Source organism: Notechis scutatus, chromosome Z (assembly GCF_049901735.1).
Source record: "Notechis scutatus isolate UNSWTSFEM ecotype Mainland chromosome Z, rNotScu1.2, whole genome shotgun sequence".
NCBI lineage: Eukaryota > Metazoa > Chordata > Lepidosauria > Squamata > Elapidae > Notechis > Notechis scutatus.
Window position 1 is genome coordinate 137,480,407 of NC_142025.1, and position 26,076 is coordinate 137,506,482.

Sequence of the window (26,076 nt, forward strand, 5' to 3'; positions counted from 1 at the left end):
AGTACAAGAATAAGGTGGGCTTTTCGGGTGTGAAAGGACTGACCGGAAGAGAGTTCGAACTCAGGGCGGAAATAGTACGTGGAGCTGCCATTTTGGGAAAAGTATTTCAATTATTTGTTATATCTATATTCCGCTTTTCTTTTGGAAGTTCAAGCCAATTTATATAGTTTGGGACCTAATACAAATGTTTCATTTCTCTTCACAATGACTGCTCGTTGATATAAGCGAACTAAGAGATGGTAACCAAGCAAAATGTTTGCAACCTTGATTAATTTAAATCCGAATCTCTATGATCCAATCTCTGTGGGGATTCTCAGGCATTCAAGTCATGGTTGTCCCAAAGTGCTTTTTCAAGAGGCAACTGGACTTTGGGTTTTTTTTTAATGTTTCTGTAGTGTACCTGACTAGCTAAGTCTTCAACCTGGTCCACATTATGAGCGGGAGCACCTACTGTTCCCATTGGTTGGTGCCGTTTGACAGCAGACTATATAAGGAGCTGTCAAACGGCATCAGCTGCTCCAGCCAGTTGGCTGCCAGCCCAGCTGGGCAGCCACGATAACCGGTTATTCTTCAAATAAAAGAAACGTTATTCTTCAACTCCGTGTCTGCCTGGTGTGTCCGTCTGCCAACACAACAGTTTCTCTTTCTCATCCTCATGTGACCTTGAGGACACAGATAAGCCTCCAAGTGACTTCAATAACTCTTTAAAATAATGCAAATGACCATTTGACTGCAAGGAATATAAATCCTTCTATTCCCCACCATCTAGTCAGAGCTGAAGAAGTTTCTTGAATGAGAAGTGAAACATCTTCAAAGAAAAAATAAAGTCTAGTTGCCTCTTGGAAAAGGACCTTTGGGACTATGATCCAATAGTGTATCCAATGCTTTAATTGCTGCTCACCTTTTCCATAATTTTTTTGTTTTGTTAAATTGTATTATTTTTGTCTTTCTGTGTAACTTCTTGTAACTTATTGTAACTTATATCCCTGGGAGCCCTTGTTTTCCTCAGAAAGCAGTCAAGAGACTAACATAATCACCTTGGTTAATCCTTATTGGAGGAGGAAGAAGAAGAGTTGGATGAGGATCCCTTGCTCCCTGTTTAAGTTTCTCTTTTGGTTGGGAGTTTGGACAGAAGCCATCAGGTGAGACCTTGGCCTTACTCATGAGTAAATGTTCTGTAAAATTATAGATTCCTGAACCTCCATTTCTCTTTGACTTACTTGTCATGCCTGGGCTTTTGCCTCCCTGGACCAGCCAATTTAATTCTTGGTTCTGACAACTCTTGGCTCCTTCTTTCCACAGCTTAGTATCCCCTTTGCACCTTACAAAGGCTAGGTAAATTCTATGTTGCTATCTCTTGAGGAGGATAGAGATGTAGAATCTAATCTAATCTTATCTTCTAAGATAGATAGATAGATAGATAGATAGATAGATAGATAGATAGATAGATAGATATTCTTAAGTTTTTGCGGCTATTTATATGTATGGTATTCAGCTTTGTTCAGGTATTTTCCCACATCATGATAGTTGTGCTTTTAAAGTTGTAGCAACGTTTCAGCAGAACACTATACAGAAGCCTGATGATGGCAGATGAGATTCTGCCGAAACGTTGCTACAACTTTAAAAGCACAACTATCATGACGTGGGAAAATACCCGAACAAAGCTGAATACCATATATATATACGTACGTACGTACGTACATACATACATACATACATACATACATACATGGATCTTTGGTTATTCAGGTTTTCTCCTGCGTAAAATTGGAAGTATCTTGGCGATGTTTCGATGAAGTCTCATTCATCATCTTCAGGCTTGTGTCTTCGGCTTTGTGCTTCTTGGAGTAAGCCGAAGACAAGCCTGAAGATGACGAATGAGACTTCATCTAAACGTCGCAATTACTTCAATTTTACATGGGAGAAACCCGAATAACCAAAGATCCATATATCATATACATATACATATACATATACATATACATATACATATACATATACATATATATATATATATATATATATATATATATATATATATATATATATATATATATATATATTCATTTATTCATTTATTCATAGATTTTCACGGGTACAGGTATGCAGGTCTTGGCGTGTTTGGTTTTTACTCGCACAAGCATGAAGCTGAAAGCACCAGCCTGAAGATGGCGAGTGGGACCTCGTCGAAATGTTTCCAAGATACTCTCAATCTTACATGGGAAGAGACCCGAACACGCCAAGACTATATGTTTTTGTAGATTTTCACGTGTACAGGTATGCAGGTCTTGGTGTGTTCGAGTTTTTTCCCATGTAAGATTGACAGTATCTTGGCAATGTTTCGACGAGGTCCCACTCGCCATCTTCAGACTGGTGCTTTCAGATTTGTGCTTGTGCGAGCAAAGTGTGATCGGAGCTGCCATCTCCCTATATATACTGGTGGGGAGGTTGGCTGTGTTGTCATTTGTTGATGGAGTTGATGTTTGCAGATTGGCTGGCTTTTTCATAAGAACATGTGTGGCTGAGGTATTGGCTGTGTGTCTATCAGCCTCCTGTGTTGTAACGACCTGGGTAATGGGCTGTGTGATGACCTTCTGAGTTCTATTGTTTTGACATCCTGGGTGTTGTGCTGTAATCGCCTGGGTCGTAATGACCTGGGTCATGGGCTGTGTGATGACCTTCTGAGTTCTATTGTTGTGACATCCTGGGTCTTGTGCTGTAATCTCCTGGGTCGTTGGCTGTGTTGTAACGTGTGCATGTGTATATATATATATATATATATATATATATATATATATATATATATATATATATATATATATATATATATATATATATATATATATATATATATATATTTTCTTAAGTTTTCGGGTACTTACATGCATGGCATTCAGCTTTGTTCGGGTATTTTCCCAAGTCATTGTAGTTGTGCTTTTAAAGTTGTAGCGACGTTTCGGCAGAATCTCATCTGCCATCATCGGGCTTCTGTATAGTGTACTGTACTGTACTGTATAGTGTACTGTACACTATACAGAAGCCCGATGATGGCAGATGAGATTCTGCCAAAACGTTTTCACACGTCATTATAGAAGAATAAGTACCCGCCTAGATGAACACAAAAATGCAGTAAAAAAGCTGGAACACACTTCCTCACTAGTCCAACACATGAAAGCCACAGGTCATAGCATCGACTTCAGTGGCACCAAAACCCTAGCCACTATAGAAAACCCCAGCTACAGAATTACCAGAGAAGCCATAGAGATTGAAAAAAGACCTGAAAGCATGAATAGAAGAGATGACTCCACCAGACTGTCAATTATCTGGAAGCCTGCACTCTCAAACAAAAAAATATCCACACCACAAGCCAGGCAAACACCTGGGCACAAACAGACTCCCCCTGATACCTCCAGCTCAAACACACCCCAACCAGGCACCCACATGAAACCTAGCTTCCTAATAAATGATAGCCGTCCATTTACTCGGAGCCAAGCCACACTAAAAGTCTCCAATACAGGAAACACAATGTTGCCAGCCAATCAAGACAAAAAAAGCCACAAAACAGACAGAAGATATTAGAAACACCAATCAAGCAGAACACAGCAAACTCCAAGACCAATAAATACAGACCAAGACTCCCAACCAATCAGGATGAAGAAAAAAGCATTTTGGCACAGCAGTAGGCTAGCACCAAATTTAAAACAGAAACGGCTGTGAAAGTCTGACTCATAGATGAACACTATACAGAAGCCTGATGATGGCAGATGAGAGTCTGCCGAAACGTTGCTACAACTTTAAAAGCACAACTATAATGACGTGGGAAAATACCCGAACAAAGCTGAATACCATACATATAGAGAAATCTCCATACATATGGAGATTTTTTTGTTTGAGAGTGCAGGCTTCCAGATAATTGACAGTCTGGTGGAGTCATCTCTTCTATTCATGCTTTCAGGTCTTTTTTCAATCTCTATGGCTTCTCTGATAATTCTGTAGCTGGGGTTTTCTATAGTGGCTAGGGTTTTGGTGCCATTGAAGTCGATGCTATGACCTGTGGCTTTCATGTGTTGGACTAGTGAGGAAGTGTGTTCCAGCTTTTTTACTGCATTTTTGTATTTGTCTAGGCACATTAGGACACACCATATACCAGAAGAAAACACACACCAACCGCTACCTCAATGCCCAATCCCACCACCACCCAGCACAAATAAACTCCATGGCCAAAACACTAATTGCCAGAACCAAACACCTGGCAGACAAGACACACATAAAACTGAACTATGCACCCTGACTGAAGTACTGACAGCCAACGGCTTCCACAAAAGCAAAATCACTGGCTTGATCCACAAAACACACTGAGACATAACGGAGACCTAGAAAATGAACAGACCTATGGAACAGCTGTCCCGCCCTACATAAGAGGTACTACAGACAAAATCAGTAAGATACTACACAGGCATCACATCAAGACTGCCTTCAAAACAGACAGAAAAATAGCAGGCATCCTAAGAAACCCCAAAGATAAAATTGACCTGGAAAACCAAGGCATATATAAAGTCCCCTGTGCATCATGTCCTGCCACATACATTGGACAGACCAATAGAAGAATAAGTACCCGCCTAGATGGATACAAAAATGCAGTAAAAAAGCTGGAACACACTTCCTCACTAGTCCAACACATGAAAGCCACAGGTCACAGCATAGCCTACTGTTGTGCCAGAATGGTAGGCTAGTAGGCTAGCACCAAATTTAAAACAGAAACGGCTGTAAAAGTCTGACCCACAGACGGACCCAATACAGAAGCCTGATGATGTCAGATGAGATTCTGCCGAAACGTTGCTACAACTTTAAAAGCACAACTACAATGACGTGGGAAAATACCCGAACAAAGCTGAATACCATACATGTAAGTACCCGCGAAAACTTAAGAAAACATATATGTATGTATGTATGTATGTATGTATGTATGTATACACACTCACACACACACACACACACACTGTGTTTCTCCAACAATATGGCCTCCACCAATAGGAAGGCCCAGCATGATTTCTAGGCATGAGGTGAAATTAAGCCCCACCCCCAAAATTTAGGCATATTTAAACCATGCGTTTCCCCACCATTTCTCACATAGTTCGTTAAGAACTACACGAGGTGAAGAGAAATGGGAAGGGAAGGGGGGAAGAAAACTTGCCTTTAGGAGCACCATGCAGGTAGCCTAGGCTAGAATACCCTGATCTACTACCAATAGAACATCGGCCGATAGAAGCTCCCCGAAGGCAGAGTCACCAGCTGCTTCTTTAGCCGGTAGAAGCGACCTCGGGGCGAGTGCCCATGCGCACTTCCTTCACCATGAGGCCGTTTCTATCGGCCAATGGAAGCTCCCAAAGGCAGAGTCACCAGCTGCTTCTATCGGCGGTAGAAGTGGCCTCCTCGGCGGCGCGCTTGTGCGCACTCCCTCGCATGAGGCCATTTCTATCAGCCGATGGAAGCTCCCCAAAGGCAGTCACCAGCGGCTTCGATCGGCTGGTAGAAGCGACTGGTGACTCTGCCTTTGGGGAGCTTCCATTGGCCAATAGAAACGTGATGAGGGGAGCGTGCATTAGTTGCGGGGCAGGAGAGAAAGCACACGCATATCTGTGTCTGGATAAAAATTGTGAGATTGCGACGGAGGGAATGGGAGAAAAGGCCTTAGCCCAAATGTGTTCCTGTTTTGCTTTCCTGCCCATTCTCTGATCAATCTCTTCGGGGCAGGTTTTGGCCTAAAATCGTCCAGGTCTCCCTAAGCTAAAGGAGAGGGGAGGTCTCCAAAGACCATCCCTAACCTCCGCCATTTGAGAGGACCGAACACATTGCTTCTCAAAGTTAGACCCGCAAGTTTTTCAAAAGTTCTTCTGAACACCTTGGACGTCCGATGAAATCCAGAAATGTCTTGTGATTGAACTCAATCAAAAACAAAAAACAAAAGAACCTGCACCTTGTCGCCAAGCCCCTGGTTTTAGGCTCCTCTCTCATCCTGAATTATGCTGAAATAAGGGATTCCGAGTCTGGCATTGGTTAATTGGTTAATGACAGGCGCTCTTTCAGGCGCTCAGAGAGAGAGAGAATGGTTTAGCTTCTCCCCGGCCCTTCTTCGCTCCAGCTCCCTCCAGTCCTCCTGTGCCGTTGCGGCAACCCTTTCACACTTACCTCACTTCCCCGCCGCATTCCCATGAGGACTGCTCCCACATCTCCTTTCGGGAGCCCGCCCGATCTCCCGTCTAAGGGTAGCCGAGCTCTGCTACCTGCTCTTCCCTCCCCGGCGGCCGCTCTGCTCCCCAAACCAGCGGCGGCAGCAGGTAAAGGTAGGTTGGCTGCCCTGGGACTTTGGCAGGGTGCCCAGAAAAGGTCTGGCCTGGGGAGGGGAGGTGGCAACCCCGCAGATGCTGAGACCTTCCCTCGCCAGAAGGGCTTGGCTGACCCGGTGCAGGGACGGGGGCTAGCAGGGGTGGTGTTTGTGTGTGTGTGTGTGTGTGTGTGTGTGAGAGAGAGAGAGAGAGAGAGAGAGAGAAAACACTCAGCTTGCTTCCCTTCTGCTAAGAAAAGTTTGCAGCTGCTCTCCCACATGCACTCCCCTTGCCACACTGTTTCTATCGGCCAATGGAAGTGGCTGGTGACTCTGCCTTTTGGGAGCTTCCATCAGCTGATAGAAACGGCCTAGAGGAGAGTACGCGTGGGGCGCTCCTCTCAGAAGCGCCCTGCGGGCAGCCACGCCTCACCCCAAAACAGCTGGTGACTCTGCCTTTGGGGAGCTTCCATTGGATGATAGAAACAGCTTCGTGGCAAGGTGGGTGCACGTGGGTGCTCGCCCCGAGGCCGCTTCTACCGGCCGATAGAAGTGGCTGGTGATTCTACCTTTGGGGAGTTTCCTGTGGCAGCCTCATGGAGAGGTGAGTGTGCATGGGGTGCTCTAGGTGGAGGTGCACGTGGGGGAAGAAATTAAGTCACCCCCGAAAAGACGTCCTAGCCGTTTTTTCGGGGCTCAAAAAAAAATAGACCCGGCCTTATTTTATGAGAAACACGGTAAAGCTTACAAACTTGAAATATTGGCTCTTGGCTTCTAGGTACTCACTAAGAAAGGATTTTGTGAAATGACCATCAGAGCATTAGTATTTTGTATATTATTTTAATACATATATATATAGTTTACAAATATAAACATCAAACACAGTGTAACTGTCCTAGCATTACTCTGCCATGCATACTAAAATATTACTAAACATTTAACATTCATATTATTTATACAATATTGATTTTGTTACAGTTGTTTTGACTATCTTACTCAATTAATTCCTCTATCATATCACATTCTAGGTCTATTCATCCAACCTCTTTGTTCCAAACTCCCCCCTCTTTTGCAACCATTGATATAACTTATTCCCATAGTATTCTGTTTTCTCCTTGTTTTTCAGTTCTAAAGTTAATCTATCTAGTTCTGCACAAGCCAATATTTTCCTTATTATCTCTCTTTCTGATGGTGTGTTATCATTCTTCCATTGCTGTGCATAAACCATTCCCACCACTGTCAGTATATGTAGTATTAAATATGTTGAGCCTGTACTGTAACCTTCTGTTATTATTACTAATAGGAATAATTCTGGCTTAAATTGCGTATGTTCTCCCACCATTTGCTCTAACCATTTCTGAATCTGTCACCAATATTTCCTTGCATGGTTACATGTCCACTACACATGATAGTATCTACCTGGTACGTCCTTGCATTTCCAACATTTCGGTGAAAGATTTCTGAACATTTTGGCCAGTCTTGCCGGAGGAAGGTGCCATCTATAAAATATTTTGTATGAATTTTCCTTATATGTGGTGGCCAATGTTAATTTCCTGTTCTTTTCCTAGAGATTCTGCCATCTAGCCAATTCAATATTGTATCCAAAAATTTTGGCCCATACCACCATTGTTTCCTTGATCTGCTTTCCTCCATTTTACAGTCTAGTAGGTATTTATATATCACCTTAATCAATTTATCATCTATCCCTACTAACAGTTTGTCAACTGTTGTTAGTTCTCTATTAATGTCCCATGTTTTCACATCCTGTGTGTATCTCATCTGTATTTGTAAATATGATCAGCACTCCAGTTTTACCCCTTATGCTATTAGTTCTGATCTGGTTTTCAAGTCTCCTTTCTCATTTAATATGTCCTCATGTACAACAATTTCCCCATGTTTATCAGATTTGGGTGTATTAGTGCTTCTAGTGTAGAGAGCCAGACCGCAATTTCCATGTAGTTTTGATGTTTAATTTTATTCCACACCACCAAGAGTGCTTGTCTTATATAATGTCTCTAAAAGTATTTATGTACTGTGCCTTTTGTACCAAAAAAAGGTGTATCATCCTGCTTGGATATCATGGCCTTCCAGTATTAGTAACCTCTTATTCATTACCGTAATGTAATCCATTCTTTTATCCAGGTGAGTGCTGCAGCTTGATAGTATAACTCCCAGTCAGGCAGGCCGAACACTCCTTTTTCTCTGGCATCTTGCATTAATTTCAGTTTGATTCTCAGTCTCTTTCGTTGCCATATGAATTTTGACATAGTTTCGTGCAAATTTTTAAAGAAGATTTTCTCTAATTTTATAGGGATTTTGAAATAAAAAAAGAATATCTTTGGTAGAATGTTCATTTTGATTACAGCTATTCTGCCCATCAAGAAGAGTTGCAAGTTCTTTCATCTCTCTAGATCCACCTTTATTTGATTTGTTACTTTAGTGTAGTTATCTTCTTTAAGCGCTATGTAACTTGCCGTGAGGTATATTCCTAAATACTTCACTTTTTTCACTATTTGAATACTCATTCCTTTTATCAATTCATCTTTCTGTTTGTTTGCCATGTTCTTAACTATCATTTTAGTTTTCTCGTTGATTTTTAATCCTGCTATTTCTCCGTATTCTACCAATTCCTCCATAAGCTTCATGCCAGACTGTAAGGGCTCCTCTAGAATAAAAACTAAGTCATCCATGAAGGCTTGTAATTTATATTTTTCTCTTCTAATTTCCAGTCCTTTAATTCGTTCCTCTTTCTGAAGATTCCTTGTCAATACTTCCAGCGTTAAGATTAACAGGAACAAGGATAGTGGGCAGCCTTGTCTTGTACCTTTCTATATTGCAAAACTTCATGTCATCTCACCATTCCTTATTACGTTGGCTTCTTGTTTTGAATATATCGCCTTGAACATATTTATAAATTTGTCACTAAAATCCATATACTTCAGTGGTTGTAACATAAATTTCCCACTTACATTATCGAATGCCTTTCGGGCATTTAAGAAAAGCAGTGCCACCTGTTTTCACTATGTGTTTTGTAATATTCTAATATGTCTAGTACTGTTCCCATATTATTCTTTATCTGCCTTTTAGGTAGGAGGCCATTTGGTCGACATGTATAAATGAATTAAGGAATCTTTTCAGACGTTCTGCTATTATAGATGCAAATATTTTGTAGTTGTATTCAATAGTGAAATAGGCCTATAATTTTGAAGTAGCATTGAGTCTAAATCCTCCTTTGGAATCAACACTATGTTGGCCTCCACCCATGATGGAGGTATCGTCGCTTCTGTGAGAACAGCATTATAAACTTCTAGTAGTGTTTGGCCTAAACTATCCTAAAGTTCTTTATATAGTTCTGTGGGAAGACCATCAGGGCCCAGTACTTTGTTGTTCTTTTGTTTTTTGATAGCCTCTATTAGTTCTGGCATTCTTATTTCTTCATTGAACATATCTTTTATTTCTTCTGGTACCTTTGGCAGTTCAGCCTTTTCTAAATACTGTCGGGGGTTTTTCTTCATTGTAGCCTTCATTTTCTTTGTATAGTTTCTCATAGAAGACTTGAATTATATTCTTTTTGTCTTCATTTTGGTAATAAATATTTCCCTCCTTGTCATGCAGTTTATGAATCCATTTCTTTTCTTTCTGTTTCTTCAGTTTATATGCTAGCCACCTCCCTGGTTTGTTCGCATTCTCAATTTTTTAAATTTGCTTTCTTTATATACTGTGCCAATTCTTCTTTTTTGAGGATGTTAAACTTATGTTTAATTAAGTCCATTTGCCCTTTTAGATTTCTTTTTTGTGGTTTCTTTTGTAGCCCTGCCTCTAGAGTCCTATATTCTTCTTCCAGAACCTTTAATTTTTGCTTCTTACTTTTGTTTTTCCTAGCCGTAAATGATATAGGGATACCTCTCATAAATGCTTTCACCGTATCCCATAGATTTTGTATAGATGTGTCTTCTTTCTTATTTTCTTTGAAGAAGAATCTCAATTCTTTGTTGATCCTCTGGATAAAATCATAGTCTTTTAAAATTGTTTGGTTGTGTCCATCTTTGCCCTCTCCAGGTAAGGTCTGCCCAGAGATTCATGTCTATTTCTACTTCCTTTATTTCCAAAATTAGCTCCATCGATGTCCAAACCATATCAATTCTGGACCAGGATTCATCTTTGTTCAAGTAATATATATGTTGGTTCCTCTCCTGATTCCTCTCTCTCCATATGTCCTGAATGCTTAACTCTTCTACCATTTGAAAAAACATTCTAGGTAATATCCTTCTGATTCCTTTTCTTGTTTTATCACTTTTGTAGTCTAGTTTCTTGACTGTTATGGCATTGAAATCTCCTAAAATGCATACATTGTTGCTCTCTGTCTCTCAGATGATGCTATGTAACTTTTTATAGAATTTTTCCTGTCCCCCATTTGGCACATAAATTTTGACTAGTAGCACCCATTTTTGATTTAATATTATTTCCACCATCAGTATCTTTCCCTCTTTGTCCTGATAAATTTGCTTGGCCTGGATTGTTTCCTTGACATATAGTACCACCCCTCTCTTCTTCTGATGTGCTAAATGCCACAAACAGTTTCCCCAGTCTGGGGAATTCCAATAACTGTTTATGTTGCTTTTTGAGGTGGACTTCTTGTGGTGCTATTATGTCTAGATTCAGTCGCTGTAATTTGGTAAGAGTTTTCTTTCTTTTCCAGGTGAGAGTTCAAGCCGTTAATGTTCAATGATAAGATCTTCTTGCATGTCTCTACCTATATATATCTAGGTCTTGTGCTTCTTGTAATTCTGATCTCTCTTCCTTACGCCTTTCTTCTTTACTCTCTGGTCTAACTTCTTTCTCTTTTCCTCTCTCTTTTAGTTGTAGTTCATTTTCTCCTCTTGGCTGTATTCTTTGTATTCTTTCTGTATACAAGTTCTACATTCTTTGATCCCTTGTGTCTATTTCTTCTCTCTCTTCCACTTCCTCCTCATTGCCAAAGAGTTGGTTGTAGAATTCCTCCGCTTGGTCTACTATATCTATTCTATATCTCTTTTCTCTCCATGTTACCAATATGACTTCTGGTATCAGCCATCTGAAGCTAATATTATGTTTAATCAGCAATGTTGTTAAGAATTGGTATGGTTTCCTTAGTTCTCTAATTCTTCTTGGGACCTGCTTTAGAACTACCAGTTGCCTTTCTTTGTATATTATCGGCTTGCCTCTTATTCTATTTAACACTTTGTCTCGGATTGATTTTTTGATGAACCTCATGTTCTTTCTCTGTTCCAAGTGCCTTTGCTATCAGTTCTGCCATAGTATCTGGTAGATCTTCTCCCTTTTCTTCTTTCACATTTTGGAATTGCAGAAAATGTGCCGCTGTCTCTGATTCTAGAAGTATTAATGTCAATTCTAACTCCTTGTTTGCCTGGATCAGTTTATCACTTAATTCATCCACCCTTTTTTCTTCTTTCTTCATTCTATCTCCTGTAATTTCTGTTCATTTTTGATGATCTGTTCTTGAAAGTTTTCAAATTTCTCATTCATCTTCTGTAGTTTTTCTTTTAGTTCTCCAGTATCATTCCTCACCTCTCCTATCTCTTTTTTCATTTCATCATGGTTTCTGGCCATCACTTCCTGCATCGATTGCAGCATAGCCTATAAGTCTTTAAATGAATTTGACCTCTCTCTTTGCAATGTGTCCTTGATTGACCTCTGGTTCAAAAGGCCGCTGAGGACACCTGGGAGGCTGGCTTCCTCCCTGTTCCAATCTTTGTTAAATTTGTGATGCTTGTCATGTTTAACAATTTTACCACTAGGTTATAACACTCCCACCTCTTTTCCTCTCCTGTAAACCCCTCCAGTACTTAGTCATGATTAGACAGTTAGTAGTCAAAATATATCAGCCAGCCTTTTCCCAAGCCCTTCTAATATCTCTTATTTCTATTATCCTATTTATAAGCTTAATAAAGATTATAGTTGTACTTACATAGTAGTAATTAAGTAATAATATAAATAATAATGTGTGATAGTAATATTGGTAATATACGTAGGGATAATATCAATACAGCTTTGTAATAGCAATCCTATATAATAATAATCCTGTATAATAACAATAACAATCCTGATAGTAGTCAAAATAACAGTAATAATGATTACTATAATAGCGATAATAACAATAATACCATAGTAATAATATCTAATGACACTGGCAATGATAGTAATACTTGTGATAGTATCGATGATAGAACCAGAGAAATTCAGTCTTGTAGATACTGGCTATGATTAAATCCAAAAGGCGCACCTTTGTCCTTGGCTCCCTTTATTATGGTTCAAGAGTAATTTCTTTATTGGTTTATCAAATGTCTGTATATCCCCTAGTCATTGAGTATATTTCCCAAGGTCTAATTGGCTGCAACAGTCTTTAACTGTAGTCGTGCTGTAGTTGCATTCTCTATATTTGTAAACCCCTATTTGTCCACCAGGCTAAAAGGTTGTAGGATAGTTTTGCTAAAAGTATAAGTGAAGAAGAGGAAGTCAACAGGGCTAAAATCACAAAAAACTACACATGCTTTCAATCATATGCTTACAGATAAATACCCACTTTGACCAGAAGGTGTCTCCATTTATTCTCCTGTCAAAATGCACTGTCAGTATCAATATCAGGGAGAGCCATTTTAGTTTTCATGATCCACACTCACTTTCAGTCCCTTATGGTTGTTTTCCACCTGGTTTCACCTAGATCAGAATTGGTGCGACCGTCTTGCCCACTGTTCCACCACTTGTTTCGGCAAGCTGTCAGCTCTTTGGTTTAGCCATGACAGGCCATCTTCTTTCACCCCCCGGATTTGAGAAGGATTTCTTCTGATCTGCACTATGAGCCGCCACCCAAGTGTGAGGGCTGAGCTGTCCTTCCTCTCCCAGTAGACCCATCAAGTTATCTTCGGCTTTCCAGAAGCCCTCCGAATGCTAGAAATCGGCTGTATTCTCTGGAGATCTCCGCTCACACAGCCATTCAGGCTGAAAGCTATGTATTTCATATATTATTATGCTCTGATGCTAAGGTGTTCTACTCCCCTTCCCCACCTTAAAGGAAATCTGTTCCAAATGCAAAACACAAGCAGAGGAGAGAAGTTTCAGTTTTAGTTTCACAGGAGCTTTAGTACAGAACAATTTGAGCTAAGCCACGCCCAGGCTCCTTGCTGTTTCCTTCTTGCTCACACAGTAAATACTATTTCAGTTTCCAAATACCGATGGATGCTGGTAGGCAGATGCAGATTTTCACCCCTTATTTTCCTCCCAAAAAACTAAGCCCAATCACAGAGTTTCGTAGCGAAGCACAGGTATCAAGCTAGTTTATAATATAATGGGAATTTTCTGAGATTTTCAATTTTATCCTAGGTATCATAATGCTGTCCTTGGCTTTTATTTTTCAGACTGATGTCTCCAGCACCAACCTGCTGTTTTGTGTTCTGCCACAGTCATGACAGATAAAGTGTGTAGCAGCCCCATCCTATTTGGGAAGATGTTATTGGAATAGGTAGGTAAAATTTTGAAGCTACTAGCCACAAAGCATGGGGGATACTAGGGATTGTTAGGCTGGGAGTTCTTAATGTGAAATCAGCAACATATAGGTCCTGCTAGGCTCCTGGGGTATGACAGGATTCATTCTGGGATGTGGAATCTCCTTTTCAGATTACAGCCATTGTCTTTAGTTTGCTGTTTCCTGAGGTTCCTTTCAGTATACAGTCTTGCTGGTGCAAATACAGATAGTCCTCAACATACAACCATTTATTTAGTAACTGAAATTACAACACTACTGAAAAAAGTTAATTACAACCAGTCCTGTCACTTATTACCATCACAGTATCCACAGTCATATGATTGTGATTCAGGTGCTTGGTGCATGTTTCTACGATAGTTGAAATGTCTCAGGGTCACATGACAACCATTTGTGACCTTCCAAGGGGATTCCAACAAGAAAAGTCAGTAAGGGAATCCAGGTTTGCCTTACAACTGCAGCAAAAAGGGTAATAAAATCAGGTGTGGTCATGTGTTGTCTCACATGACAACCATATTACTTAGACATGGAAATTCTAGTCCCAACTGCAGCTATAGGTTGAGGATTATTAGCACAAGCACACATGCACCTTCTCTCTCTCTCCTCTCTCTCTTTTTAAAAGGAGATGAAGATGTTTACTATAGATCAGGGGTCCCCAACCCCCAGGCCATGGCCTAATGCTGGGCTATGGACCATTGGGAACCAGGGCACATGATCGGGCAAATGTGAGCACACAAGGCTACATTTGTGCAAGTGGCACACATGTGAGTGAAACCATCCCTTCTCCCCTGCCTCCCTAGGTCGCAGAGCTGGAAAGGTTGGGGACTGCTGCTATAGACTACAAGTACTTCTCAATTTACAATCAATCATTTAGGGACTGTTTGAAGTTACAATGTCAGTGGGGGGAAAAAAGGGATTTATGATTTTCACACAACCATTGCAGCATCCCCGTGGTCACACGAAATTGGAGACTTGGCAATTGACTCATATTTATTACAGTTGCAGCATCTCAAGATCACGTGGTCAACTTTTGTGATCTCTGACAAGCAAAGTCAATGGGGAAGCCAGATTCACTTAATAACCATGTTACAAGCTTAACAACTGCAGTGATTGACTTAACCACTGTGGCAAGAAAAGTGGTAAAATGGGGTAAAACTCATTTAACAATAGAAATTGTGGGCTCAATTATGATAGTAGATTGAGGACTACCTGTAGTTTATTTTCAACATTTCCTTTTTCTTCTGTAATGCTGTCCCGAGTCTTACCCTCTATTCCCCTCCCATCCCTTCTAATCCTTTGGCCAACTGTCAATTCCTGGATTAATCCTACTGCAGCTGGCCAGCTGCCTGTAAACTCAGCGCCCTTCCCTATGTCATGTCAGCCTGCATATAATGTTGTCAACACTGGAGATAGGGGGAGCAGGAGAGGAACCACCTTGTCTATATCTTTCTCTTTAAAAAATATTTGATCACAAGGAATCAGCAAGGGATGTTTCCAGTAGGGGCATCTGGAAATGAACTTGTCTGTCCCTCATCCATCCCCTTCCTGTCTCAAAGCAAGCTGCCACTCTAGGAATGACCGATTCGAAATTGTCCTCTTATGCGCAGGCACTTCAGTGTAAACCCCTTTGACTCAAAAGTCTTGAGTCTTGTTAGTGTTAGAAGTGCTATCAGGGCAAGATTGGGTGGCAAGAGATTCAGGCCTCTTCTTAGCAGAGAAGATTCCCCTAATCTAGCCATATTTAAGGGAAATGCATTAATACAATAATTATGACTAGGCAAGTGATTGTAAGACTCTACTGATGGGAAACAAGAAAACCTAGAAGAGGTCATCCATTCTGGCTGTGATATAAAAATATTGTGAATAAATAAGTACAACTATCACTTGTTGAGTTCCCATTGCAATCATGTTGCGTTCATCTTCCACCAGAAGTCTCTTTCCGGTTGCATTGCAACTGTTTTTGGAATCCCAGGAAGGTGGAATAGGCATATCTTAATACAAGAAGATATATTAGAGGAAGTTTGAATTGGTGAATTAAGTTGGGCTGGCTATGTGGGAATTCCTACAATAGGAAACAACTCTATGGTTGAAAAGAGAGGATAGAAAGACATTTTCCATCACCTAAGTCAACATGCACATTCTTTTCCAAACCATTTTCAGTTTCATAAATAATATTTATATATTTACACAACAACAAGGTAATTCTTTCCAACTTGAGGGAGGGGGATTATCCAGTGAGGGAAACTACATGTACAGAGCAAACACCAGGTAGACCAACCAACCCACAGAGAGAACTACTGGAGTGAAGCAGGAAGGAACATTGAGAGTTTAAAGGAGAGAAGAGAGGAGAGGAGGAGGGCTTGATAAACACCATCCATCTTTTGTTATAGTTGGAATAGCTTTTGTGAAATTGCAAAAACAACTGTATGGTATGAAGTTGCCTGAGAACTTTCCAAACAAACTTAATGCTTTATTGTAAACCGATTTCTGATAAAAAGCTGGTATGTTTATATGTAGGGATACATCTGGGCTGCAAAATTACTCAGAGTCACTAGGTGGCAGCAAAGGAGAAAACCCCAAATCGTTTTCTAGCCATTATCAACGTTTTTCACCTAGTGGTTATGGTCATCTAGTGCAGAGGTGTCAAACTCAAGGCCCATAGAGTGTTTAGATCTGGCATACAGGGCTGACTGGAAACAGTGAAGGGCTGGGCCGCAGTGGTGTGACCCTCCCGAGCTCTGTTCTGGCTGGCAGAGGGTTACAGGAGACGATCACAGCCAAAAATCGAGCTCAAGAGCTTGTTTTCGCTTTCAGAGCGCTGAGGCCACCACAGGTGCCCTCAATAAGAGTGACGTCAATTCTGACCATGCCCACCCTGGCCACACGCACCTCCCCGAGCTCAAACACAATCCTGATGTGGCCCTCAATGAAATTGAGTTTGACACCCCTGATCCAGTGGTTTTCAAAATTTTGCAACCTAGTTCTGGTAATCTAATATATGCATATTTTGTGTTATGTGTGTTTGTGTTATGGGGTGGAGTACTATCTCCTCTTCTGTCCTCAATATGATTATCATAGTAATTCTTGGCATAAGAGTGCAGAGTGCTTTACAATCCTTTTTCATTCACAAGGACTTTGTGAGGTAGGCCACGATATAATCATTCTTATTTTTAAATCGATCCTGAAGACTATTATATACAGAAGCTTTCTCAAAATAATCCAGGTTTTTCATACCCTAAAGCAACATTTAGGATAATTCTAATGCACTGTGCTACAAAAATTAAATATATATATATATTGTATATTTCCCTAATGGGGTAGGAAAGCAATGTGACTATTCCTTGTGCTTTACTAGAGGCCATGATGGCAGAAGGAAAGTGGTATACCCCTCAAATTAATTTGATCACCATCCTCACTCTATTGCACTTCCAGAGTTAGAAGAGTTTGCAGTGTAAATACACTATTAGTGCATCAGTGCTACATCTGCAGACTGACCAAAGATTTGAAATAAGGATTACGTCTTTTAAGAGCTGGTATAGTGTGATGTATAATGTGTTTAACTGAGTTTGGCTAATCAGAACTCATTCAAATCCCCAGTTATACCCAACTTTTCTTCAGGAAACTGAAAGTAACGTACAATGGCCAAGGGTACCCCTGTGTTTTTATCCCTGCCACAATTGTATGAGGTAGGTTCAGCTGGAAAGGGCTGATCCAGATTCATCCAGTGAGTTTCCATAGTTGAATGGAGACTTGGAACTAGTTCTCCATGATTGTGTTTCTCAACCTAAATTCATCATATAAGATTGTTGTAAGGAGAGGTTTTTACATGCATGGAGAAAGAAACAGCTCAAGTATAATAGGTTTGTTTAAGAAAAGTCCATAGGATTGAAAGCAGCAGTCTAATCTAAATGAGAGAACATGACTGGAAATATTTTATACCTATTCACAAGTGAATTGGAAGCTTTTTAATATTTGCTGTTAAAGCATAGTGTGGAGAAGTGGTTGATTTAAATAAGAATCTGGGAGAATAATAGGCTCAACTTATCTGAAGGGACTATGCTAGTTAGTTTCTTGAAAGAGAACAAGTATTTATAAAAACTGTAATCCATCTGATGGAGGGACAGTGAAAAATAGACACTTAAGGGATAACATTTGGTTAGCCTTTAAAGTGCCTATTATTTGAAAACACCAAAAGCAAGATAAGAAACAATGGATGAAAACTAATCAAGGAGAGAAGCAACCTGGAACTATGGAGAAATTTTCTAATAATGAGAACAATTAACCAGTGGAATGGTTTGCCTTCAGAAGTTGTGGGTGCTTCATCATTGGGGACTTTTAAGAAGAGACTGGACAGCCACTTGTCTGAAATGGTATTAGGGTCTCTTGCTTGAGCAGTAGATTGGACTAGAAAACCTCCAAGGTCCCTTTCAACTCTATTATTCTGCTTTGATCTGCTCTGAAGTGCTTTAGGGTTTTAGAATATAATGTTGCCTTCTGGGGAAGAAATGGCAAAATAATCGACAACCACAACACAATGAGTAGCCCGTGAGTAAACCAGCTCTTTGTAATTTTTCTCTGGACAAAGAAATGACTTGAGATGGCCTACAGATGCTCCAGATAGTTGCTTTCTTGTGAAGAGACTGCAAGATAGGTGTTTCCAGTGGGCTTAGGGCTCCAGTGGGCTTAGAGACCAGGGAATAGCTTCCTTACTCAACCCATGGCCAGTGCCTTTAAGGAAATAGGGTTTGAGTACTTCCTTTTCTAATTACTTTCGGAAATCGCTTGTTAACTGGTTTCCATCTATTAGGAACCTGGATTAACAGGTTTTACAATAACAGGTGAGTTTCCTTCAATCGATAGTGAAAGAAGTTTTAAATATAAGTTCTATAACTAACTTATAATACAATACAAGGACTATTTTTCTAAAATAAATAGCAAATTTATGATTAAATGTTTTGATTTTCAGAAAGTTACGAATAGACTAAGGGTTCCAGATGGATTCAAAATAAGATTTTGGACTTAATTATAAAAATCCTTCCTGTAGGAAAATACTTTTGGCTTTGAATTCTTGAAAAAAAAAAGAGAGAGAGAATGAGACTTAGAAGTTTACACTAGAGGACACCAAAAGAAACTTAGAGTACATAGAGTAGAGTTGGAAAGGACTTTGGAGGTCTTTTAGTCCAATCCCCTGCTCAAGCAGGAGACCCTATACCATTGGCGGATAAGTGTTCAGTCTCTTTTTGAAAACCTTCAGTGATGGAGCACCCACAGCTTCTGGAGGAAAACCATCCAATGATTAATTGTTCTCACCGTTAGGAAATTTCTCTTTAGAAATTTCTCTCCTGGATTGGTTTCCATCCATTGTTTCTTGTCCTGTTTTCTGATGCTTTGGAAAATATGACCCTCTCCTCTTCTTAGTGGCAGCCCCTCAAATACTGGAATTCTGCTACCACGTCCCACCCTAGTCGTTCTTTTTTCTAGACTAGCCATACCCAATTCTTGCAGTCATCCTTCATATGTTTTAGTCTCTAGGTCTTTAATCATCTCAGTTGCTCTTCTCTGCAGTCTTTCCAAACTCTCGCATCTTTTTTGTAATGTGGTGACCAGAACTGAATGCAGTATTCCAAGTATGGTCTTACCACTTGATGGTTCTTCACGCATTCCATATTTCTGGCACTAAAAGAGAACCAAATGCAGAACTAATCTGTAGGGCTTATCAATAGATAAGTCTCTTTGCTTCTAGTCTCATGTCTTAGCCACTACCCCAACTAAATATTACAATTAAAGAAGATCACTTAAATTTGGTTTACATAATTGAGCAAAATATTTTAATATTTGACTTATTGAAGAATATTTTTCAACAATGGATCCAGAAGTTAACATTAAGAGTTTCTGCCTCTGTAGACATATAGTTAAAAGATGTTATGGTAGAGGAACTAGTTTTATCAGACAAGACTGAGACTGATTTCGAAAGTGAATTTAAAAGCTTCAAAAATGATATAGAAAATGATGCTACGCTGGATATACAAAAGAAACAGATAATAATTAGAGGGGATATACAAATAACAAAACAAGACTGACTGGGATAATCTTCCCATATTAGAATTATAAAAGAATATTCTTAAAGCCTTGAAGACTTTTTTGAGAAGAGATGAAGAAAAGTAAAAATAAATTGGGGGTGACATTATTTGAAGGGATAAAAAAAATTAAGATTATTAAGAATACAAGGAAGGAATGTAAAGCTGGTTTATTTGATCAAGGCTAAAAAAGTAGATATGTTGTAATCTCTGGTAATCCTTAATGGATATTTTTTATGATCGAGACTGAAATAATGAGATTTTAAAAGAATTGTTCCTATTTAAGAGAGTAGATGTGGGAAGAAGAGATCATTGTATTTTAAGAGAAGGTGATAAGTTTTTCTTTATATATTTCTTTTCATTTTCTTTTCCTATTTTTCTTTTCTGCAGATTCTGTTTTTCTTTTTTAGTTGGTATTTGTTTTTATTGATGAAGTTGAAATTTTTAATAAAATTATTGTTAAAAATAGAGTATAATGTTGCCATCTGAAGTTTTCAGTGTTGAAGAAACCTTAGATTTATGTTCGAATGTAAAGTGCATTAAATAAATCTGAAGTACTATACATAAAAAAACCTGCAACAAAACAATAGGAGGAATTTCCAAGTGGTGGATTGGGCAGGGAGAGAATATAGCCAACAAGTACAGGATATTGTTAAAGCTTCCAAGAATTTGGGGGGGAGAGACAGAATTTGATATTGTTACACAGAAAGTGATTTACAGTACACATTAGGAAAATATCAACCCATTAAGCATAAAAATCATTTACAGCTCAGGAAAAAATGCTGAAATGCATAATACAGTATTTGGAAATGCCTGGGTGCATTTTGAAGGCCTATAGATTACAGCAGAAAAATGGACTATTTTTTAAAATATGGGAGCAAGCGGTTATCTTAAGGGCCACTGTGAACGGATTCTCCCATCTTCAGTTCAGGAGGATGGTTGGTGCATAGGTATAAAGGTATAGGATGTTGAGGGAGTCAGATCTAATTTATTTCTAAAAATCAGAAGGGTCTAAGGCAAAGTTTAAAGTACTGAAAAGATGAGCTGCACAACTAGGGTAGCCAAGTAAGAGACTAAAAAGCTGGGGTTGGTGCCAAGCCACTTCCTAATTACGAGAAGTCCTGAGGGGAAACCAAAATATCAATGTATTTCCTATAGTCCATTTGGCCTAGGGATTGAACCTGGGGTCATATACATGTGAAGGGCATGGTCTATTCATAAGCTATGTTTTCATTTCATACATAATAGAGGGTGTTGCAGTGTCTTTGCTGTGATCCCAAAGCTTTTCAAGGACTGTGCAGTGGAATCAGGAGCAATGGATGTGTGAAATTTAGCTCAACCCCTTGGTTCAAGGAGCATCAGCCTTCAGTAGGAATGGACAGTGTGGAGATACAGTGGCCTGCAAACAAGGAACAGTAAAGTAAAGCACTTGAAGTAAGTGCTTATGGATCATTGAGGGGTAGCAGACTGCCAGGAAGGGCAATTTTCAGTGGGTCCAGACATTGATTGCCAACACACCAGAAACGGGATGGAGGTTATAGGACAGAATGGTAAAGTAATGGAAGATAGAGAAGAAGGCTGAACAAGAAGCATTCTTCTCACTCCATTGGATTGACTCAATCCCCATCATCACATGAGAGCGGAGGATGGGGTTCTCTGTGACAAGTCCCGTTGTTCTGGCACACCATACATATAGGAATCTTTCCCAGGATCCTGTATATATTCCTCCTTTTTGTCCCAGTCAGCCGTCCAACCTCCATTGGCAAAACTGGTACTTTTGGTGGCCCCATAGCCACCACCACCTGCCCCTGCTCCCATACGGGCAGCTTCATCTTCATCGTCAGCCAGTTCATCCTCGTTGATGAAGCCACATTTCTCTTCAGTCAATTCTTCTGGCTCAGCCCAGGGCTGCTTCTCCCCAGAAGCAAAAATCCCATAGAAGATGACACCACCATAATGTACTAGAGAGGCAATGAGGAAAACGTACTGCCATTCTTCTCGTGTCTGCGGAAAACGTAAAAGATCCATCATTCACAGCTTATTTGAGGGATATCCCACACCCATATTCTTTAAGCTATGGCAGAAGCCTGAACATTCTCTTCCCCAAAAGGAGCATTCAATTTCTTGAAAATCCTCCTTCCGTACTAAAAGTTATTAAATCATTGTTGCATATGCCACTGCCTTGAGGATGAAAAGAATGAGATTACTTATAATCAAATAGAACTGGTAACTTATAGGATGGATGGATGGATGGATAGATAGATAGATAGATAGATAGATAGATAGATAGATAGATAGATAGATAGATGATAGATAGATAGATAGATAGATAGATAGATAGATAGAGTCAGAAAGTAAAAGAAAGTGAAAACTAAGGATTGCAAAAACAAGGTACACTGGCATTCCTTTAATGTTTCCAGAACTACTCGAGTGGGCGTGGTCTAAATTTTTGCCTGGTTTGCATTTTGCAGAATTGAATATTGCAGAAGTTGCTAAACAGCTGCGACCTTCCGGTTAATGGAAATTGTGCAGCTTGGTAAAGAGCAAGCAGTGTTGTTGGCAAGATTGCTAAGTCAAACCCTGGTTTTCTTGATCATAAGACAGAATTGGCTCATCTTTGCTTTGTTGCAGAGTTTTATTTTGATTTACTTTCCAATTTTGCCGACACTCCTGGGATTTCTTGTAGTTTCACATTCAGATTCTAACCAAATCTTACCCTACTGAAGTTTCTTTGAGTTCAGCCATAGTCAGGCTCCACTAGAACAATACAAGATGGCATGTAAACATTCAAATGCTCCAGAACTCTTCACCAGTTTTGGTAGTTCCAAAACCCAGAGGTGTATGGAAAACAGATTGACATTAGAACAAATAATAATAATAATATCCAATAATGTTGCAAGATTGAAGCTGCAGACTTGATTCATTGTAAGTTATTTAACCATGGGCAGTTGAAAAAGACATAGCTAAATTTACATACTCTTAGTTGTTCCAACCTTTATTTCAGTCATTGACCAATATTTTGTGCAGCTTCATATCAAAAGTTATAACATGCAAAGATTTAAAAGGAGCAGTAAAAGTTGTTTTTACAGGTACTTAAAAATATAAATAGCACACGAATAAAGTGAGCTAAAAATGCATGCAATCAATAGAAATGAAAAAAAAATCCAACAGGTAAAATACTCTATTAATAAAAAACCGCTAAGAAATGTACTTAGAGGCTAGAAAATTAAACTGTTGGCCTACTAATATATTAAAATATTAAACTGTTACAGTATTCAACAAACCAATGTTCTCCTGCTGATTTTTATGACAAACTATCAGGATTTCATAAAACTCGGGAAAAGTCCGATAAAAAAGAACAGTTATATCTTATTGTCAGAATTAGTAATTTGCAAATCACAATAACTACTTTGTTAAGTCAAAAGCAAAGAAGCCACAATATGGCTTAGTATCTGCCAGGTTCTGTGAATACCAGATTTATATTCTGATAAGTATTCTGGTAAGTAAGTAAGTTACTTAAGTTCTTTAACAAAGAATTGATGTCTAATCCCTGTTGAATTTAGTTATCATTGTGGATAACAACACGAGAGGAAAAAAATCTGAATATAGTACTGAGGTTTGCCATCACCTTCTGCCCAGACAAAACTTGAAATTAATCACAATAGCCAAAGATTTAATCATTTGATTTGAAATAAAATCATAATTAGTTCTACCTAACAAAGCCATGTAAGCTATGCTGTGACTTAACATTAATGTATGAACAACATCATAACCTCTCTACATATCCATCTAAAGCAGGGGTCTCCAACCTTGGCAACTTTAAGACCTGTGGACTTCAACTCCCAGAATTCCTCAGCCAGCTTTGCTTCTGGGGGTTGAAGTCCATAATTCTTAAAGTTGCCAAGGTTGGAGACCCCTGATCTTTTGTTGAATTAAAGTCCATTCTTGAGGCAGCAGAGAATTAAACAATAGAAGAGAATATATGTAGCTCAGGGTGAAACTGTGGGGTCATTGGTGTTCTCTGAGCATGGCAGTTTTCTTACAGACATTTAATTAGCAAACTAGGTAACATCAGTAGCACTGATGGGATTATCTAGCTTGGTAATGAAACATCTGCAAGAAAACTACCAAGCTCAAAGAGCACCAAGCACCCTGGCGAATTAAACAAACATGAAATTTGTGATTCTAGTGCCAATCCTTAACTAGCAACTATTACCTTTGTTTGCAGATACTGCCAGTCACTTGATGTCCATCCAAAACAACAGGTGACAATGCCCAATGTATTGCACATACCAATATGCTTAGTACAACTAAGAACAACTTAAGCCTATCTGACTCACGAGATGAGGATGAGACAAAAGCAAATATCCAAACATGTTATCTGCACATTTTAGGTCATACTAAAGTGGAAGTGGAGAAGCACCTTACATATGATATGCGTTATTCGCACAAAAATAAGAATTGTAGGGACACACATACATGCATAAAAATGTTCCACTCTCTACAAACCGTTTCTTACCTTATGTTTAGTCATTGCTCCAACAATGAGTGGGCACACCATACCTGACAGGGTCCCCACACCATTGGAAATGCCCATCAAGATACTGGCATATCGAGGGGCAATATCTAAATGATTGACATTGAATCCTGGAAGTGGAGGAGATAAAAATGAAATGAGTATGACCCATTGCCTGATCACTTATATAATTAGATTGCATTTGGCTACACAATTGCAGTTTAATAAGATAATGGTTAATGTTACTATGGTCTTCAATCTATTAATACAACTTTTCTAAAGGAGTTGTTTTTCAGTTTCCATAATGAGATTGGAGAAGACATCCATAACACCATGTAGGTTCAGCTGATTGGACCGGGATGAGTGAAGGGCCAGGGAGCATGATACTCAAAAATTTAAAGGAAAAAAATACGTTAAGGTGCCTAATCAAATCTGCAAAATTCATTGCATTTCTATTAGTCTGCTGGGGCAGAGAGGTTATGCAAAGTAATTCTGAGAGCCATTAAATAGTGAATTCCTTTTAACACAAGCAGAACATTCTTCAATTTGATGGTGATTGTGGAACAATGCAAGAGAACAATTCTACAGGTAGTACTTGCCTTATAACCACAATGGAACCCACATTTTTAGTTGCTAAGCAAGATGTTATTAAATAAATTTTGCCCCATTTTATGACTCTTCTTGCCACAGTTGTTAAGTGAATCACTGCAGTTGTTAAGTTAGTAATTGGGTTGTTAAGCGAATCTGGCTTCCGCATTCATTTTGCTTGTCAGAACGTCGCAAAAAATTATCACGTGAGTTCAGGACATTGCAATTGTCATAAATGTGAGTCAGTTGCCAAGCAGCCAAATTCTGATCATGTGACCATTGAAGATGCTGCAGTGTTCATAAATGGTCCTAAGTCATTTTTTTCAGTGTCATTGTAACTCCAAATAGTCACTAAATGAACTGTTGTAAGTTGAGGACTATATGTAATCTGTAGTCTAAGATGTATAGATCACTTTGGGTGGGGTTATGTAGGAAATGCCTTTTGGGGCTTGGCAGAGGGCAGTTGATAGCCATGATTACATCACACTGGTCCAAAACTCAATTCCCAACTATTTGAAAAAGCTTTGTGGAGCTAAGCAAGAAAATCCTCTGTGTTGGAAAAGAAAACGAAATGAAACCAGAAAGCACTATTTTCTTCAAAAAAATAAAAAATAAACATAACATTTAATGATATAGTGAATTTTCCAGAAATCTTATAGAGGACAGACATGGTTAGCATCTTAATACTGCAAACCCATGTTATGCTCAGTACTTCTTTCTATTAATACACTTAGAAGCACACTGAAACCTGTGTCACTTTTGACAGGTATAAAACCTCAACCTAGATAGTAAGTTGCACATATATAATTAAAAGTGGCAGCTGATTCACTTCAGATTATGGTACAGTAGATCTGTTCTTTTGATGCATCACATACTTACCTTCACTACACTTGAGTAGAGCTAACTTTCATAAATTTATGATATGCGACTTCCGGCTGGACTTCCGTCACCTTTGGAAGCAAGGACCGCGAACACTGAAGCCCCGTTCCAAGCTCACCTCGTTGGATAGCCACCCTGAAAGGGTGGTGAA

At 39.3% G+C, this 26,076-nt stretch overlaps 1 protein-coding gene and 1 long non-coding RNA gene across 3 annotated transcripts in view; one reads left to right on the top strand and one right to left on the bottom strand.

Annotated features, from left to right (window-relative positions):
- The first annotated feature begins 637 nt into the window (after window positions 1-637).
- LOC148129325 (uncharacterized) lies at window positions 638-25,326 on the top strand. 2 transcript variants are annotated; one of them, XR_015745889.1, is made up of 3 exons: window positions 638-1,142; window positions 13,741-13,844; window positions 24,171-25,326. It is a non-coding gene; the product is annotated as an uncharacterized LOC148129325 (long non-coding RNA). The 2 variants fall into 2 exon arrangements; XR_015745890.1 differs by lacking the exon at window positions 24,171-25,326 and adding an exon at window positions 14,666-14,767.
- The window catches only part of SLC17A7 (solute carrier family 17 member 7), a 60,632-nt gene continuing 56,011 nt past the window's right edge, over window positions 21,456-26,076 (bottom strand). Inside the window, exons 11-12 of the mRNA XM_087946796.1 lie at window positions 24,462-24,589; window positions 21,456-21,946 (exon numbers count right to left, since the gene is read on the bottom strand). Coding sequence (XP_087802922.1) covers window positions 21,572-21,946; window positions 24,462-24,589 — 503 coding nt within the window. The 3' untranslated portion in view covers window positions 21,456-21,571. The remainder of the gene's footprint in view (window positions 21,947-24,461; window positions 24,590-26,076) is intronic.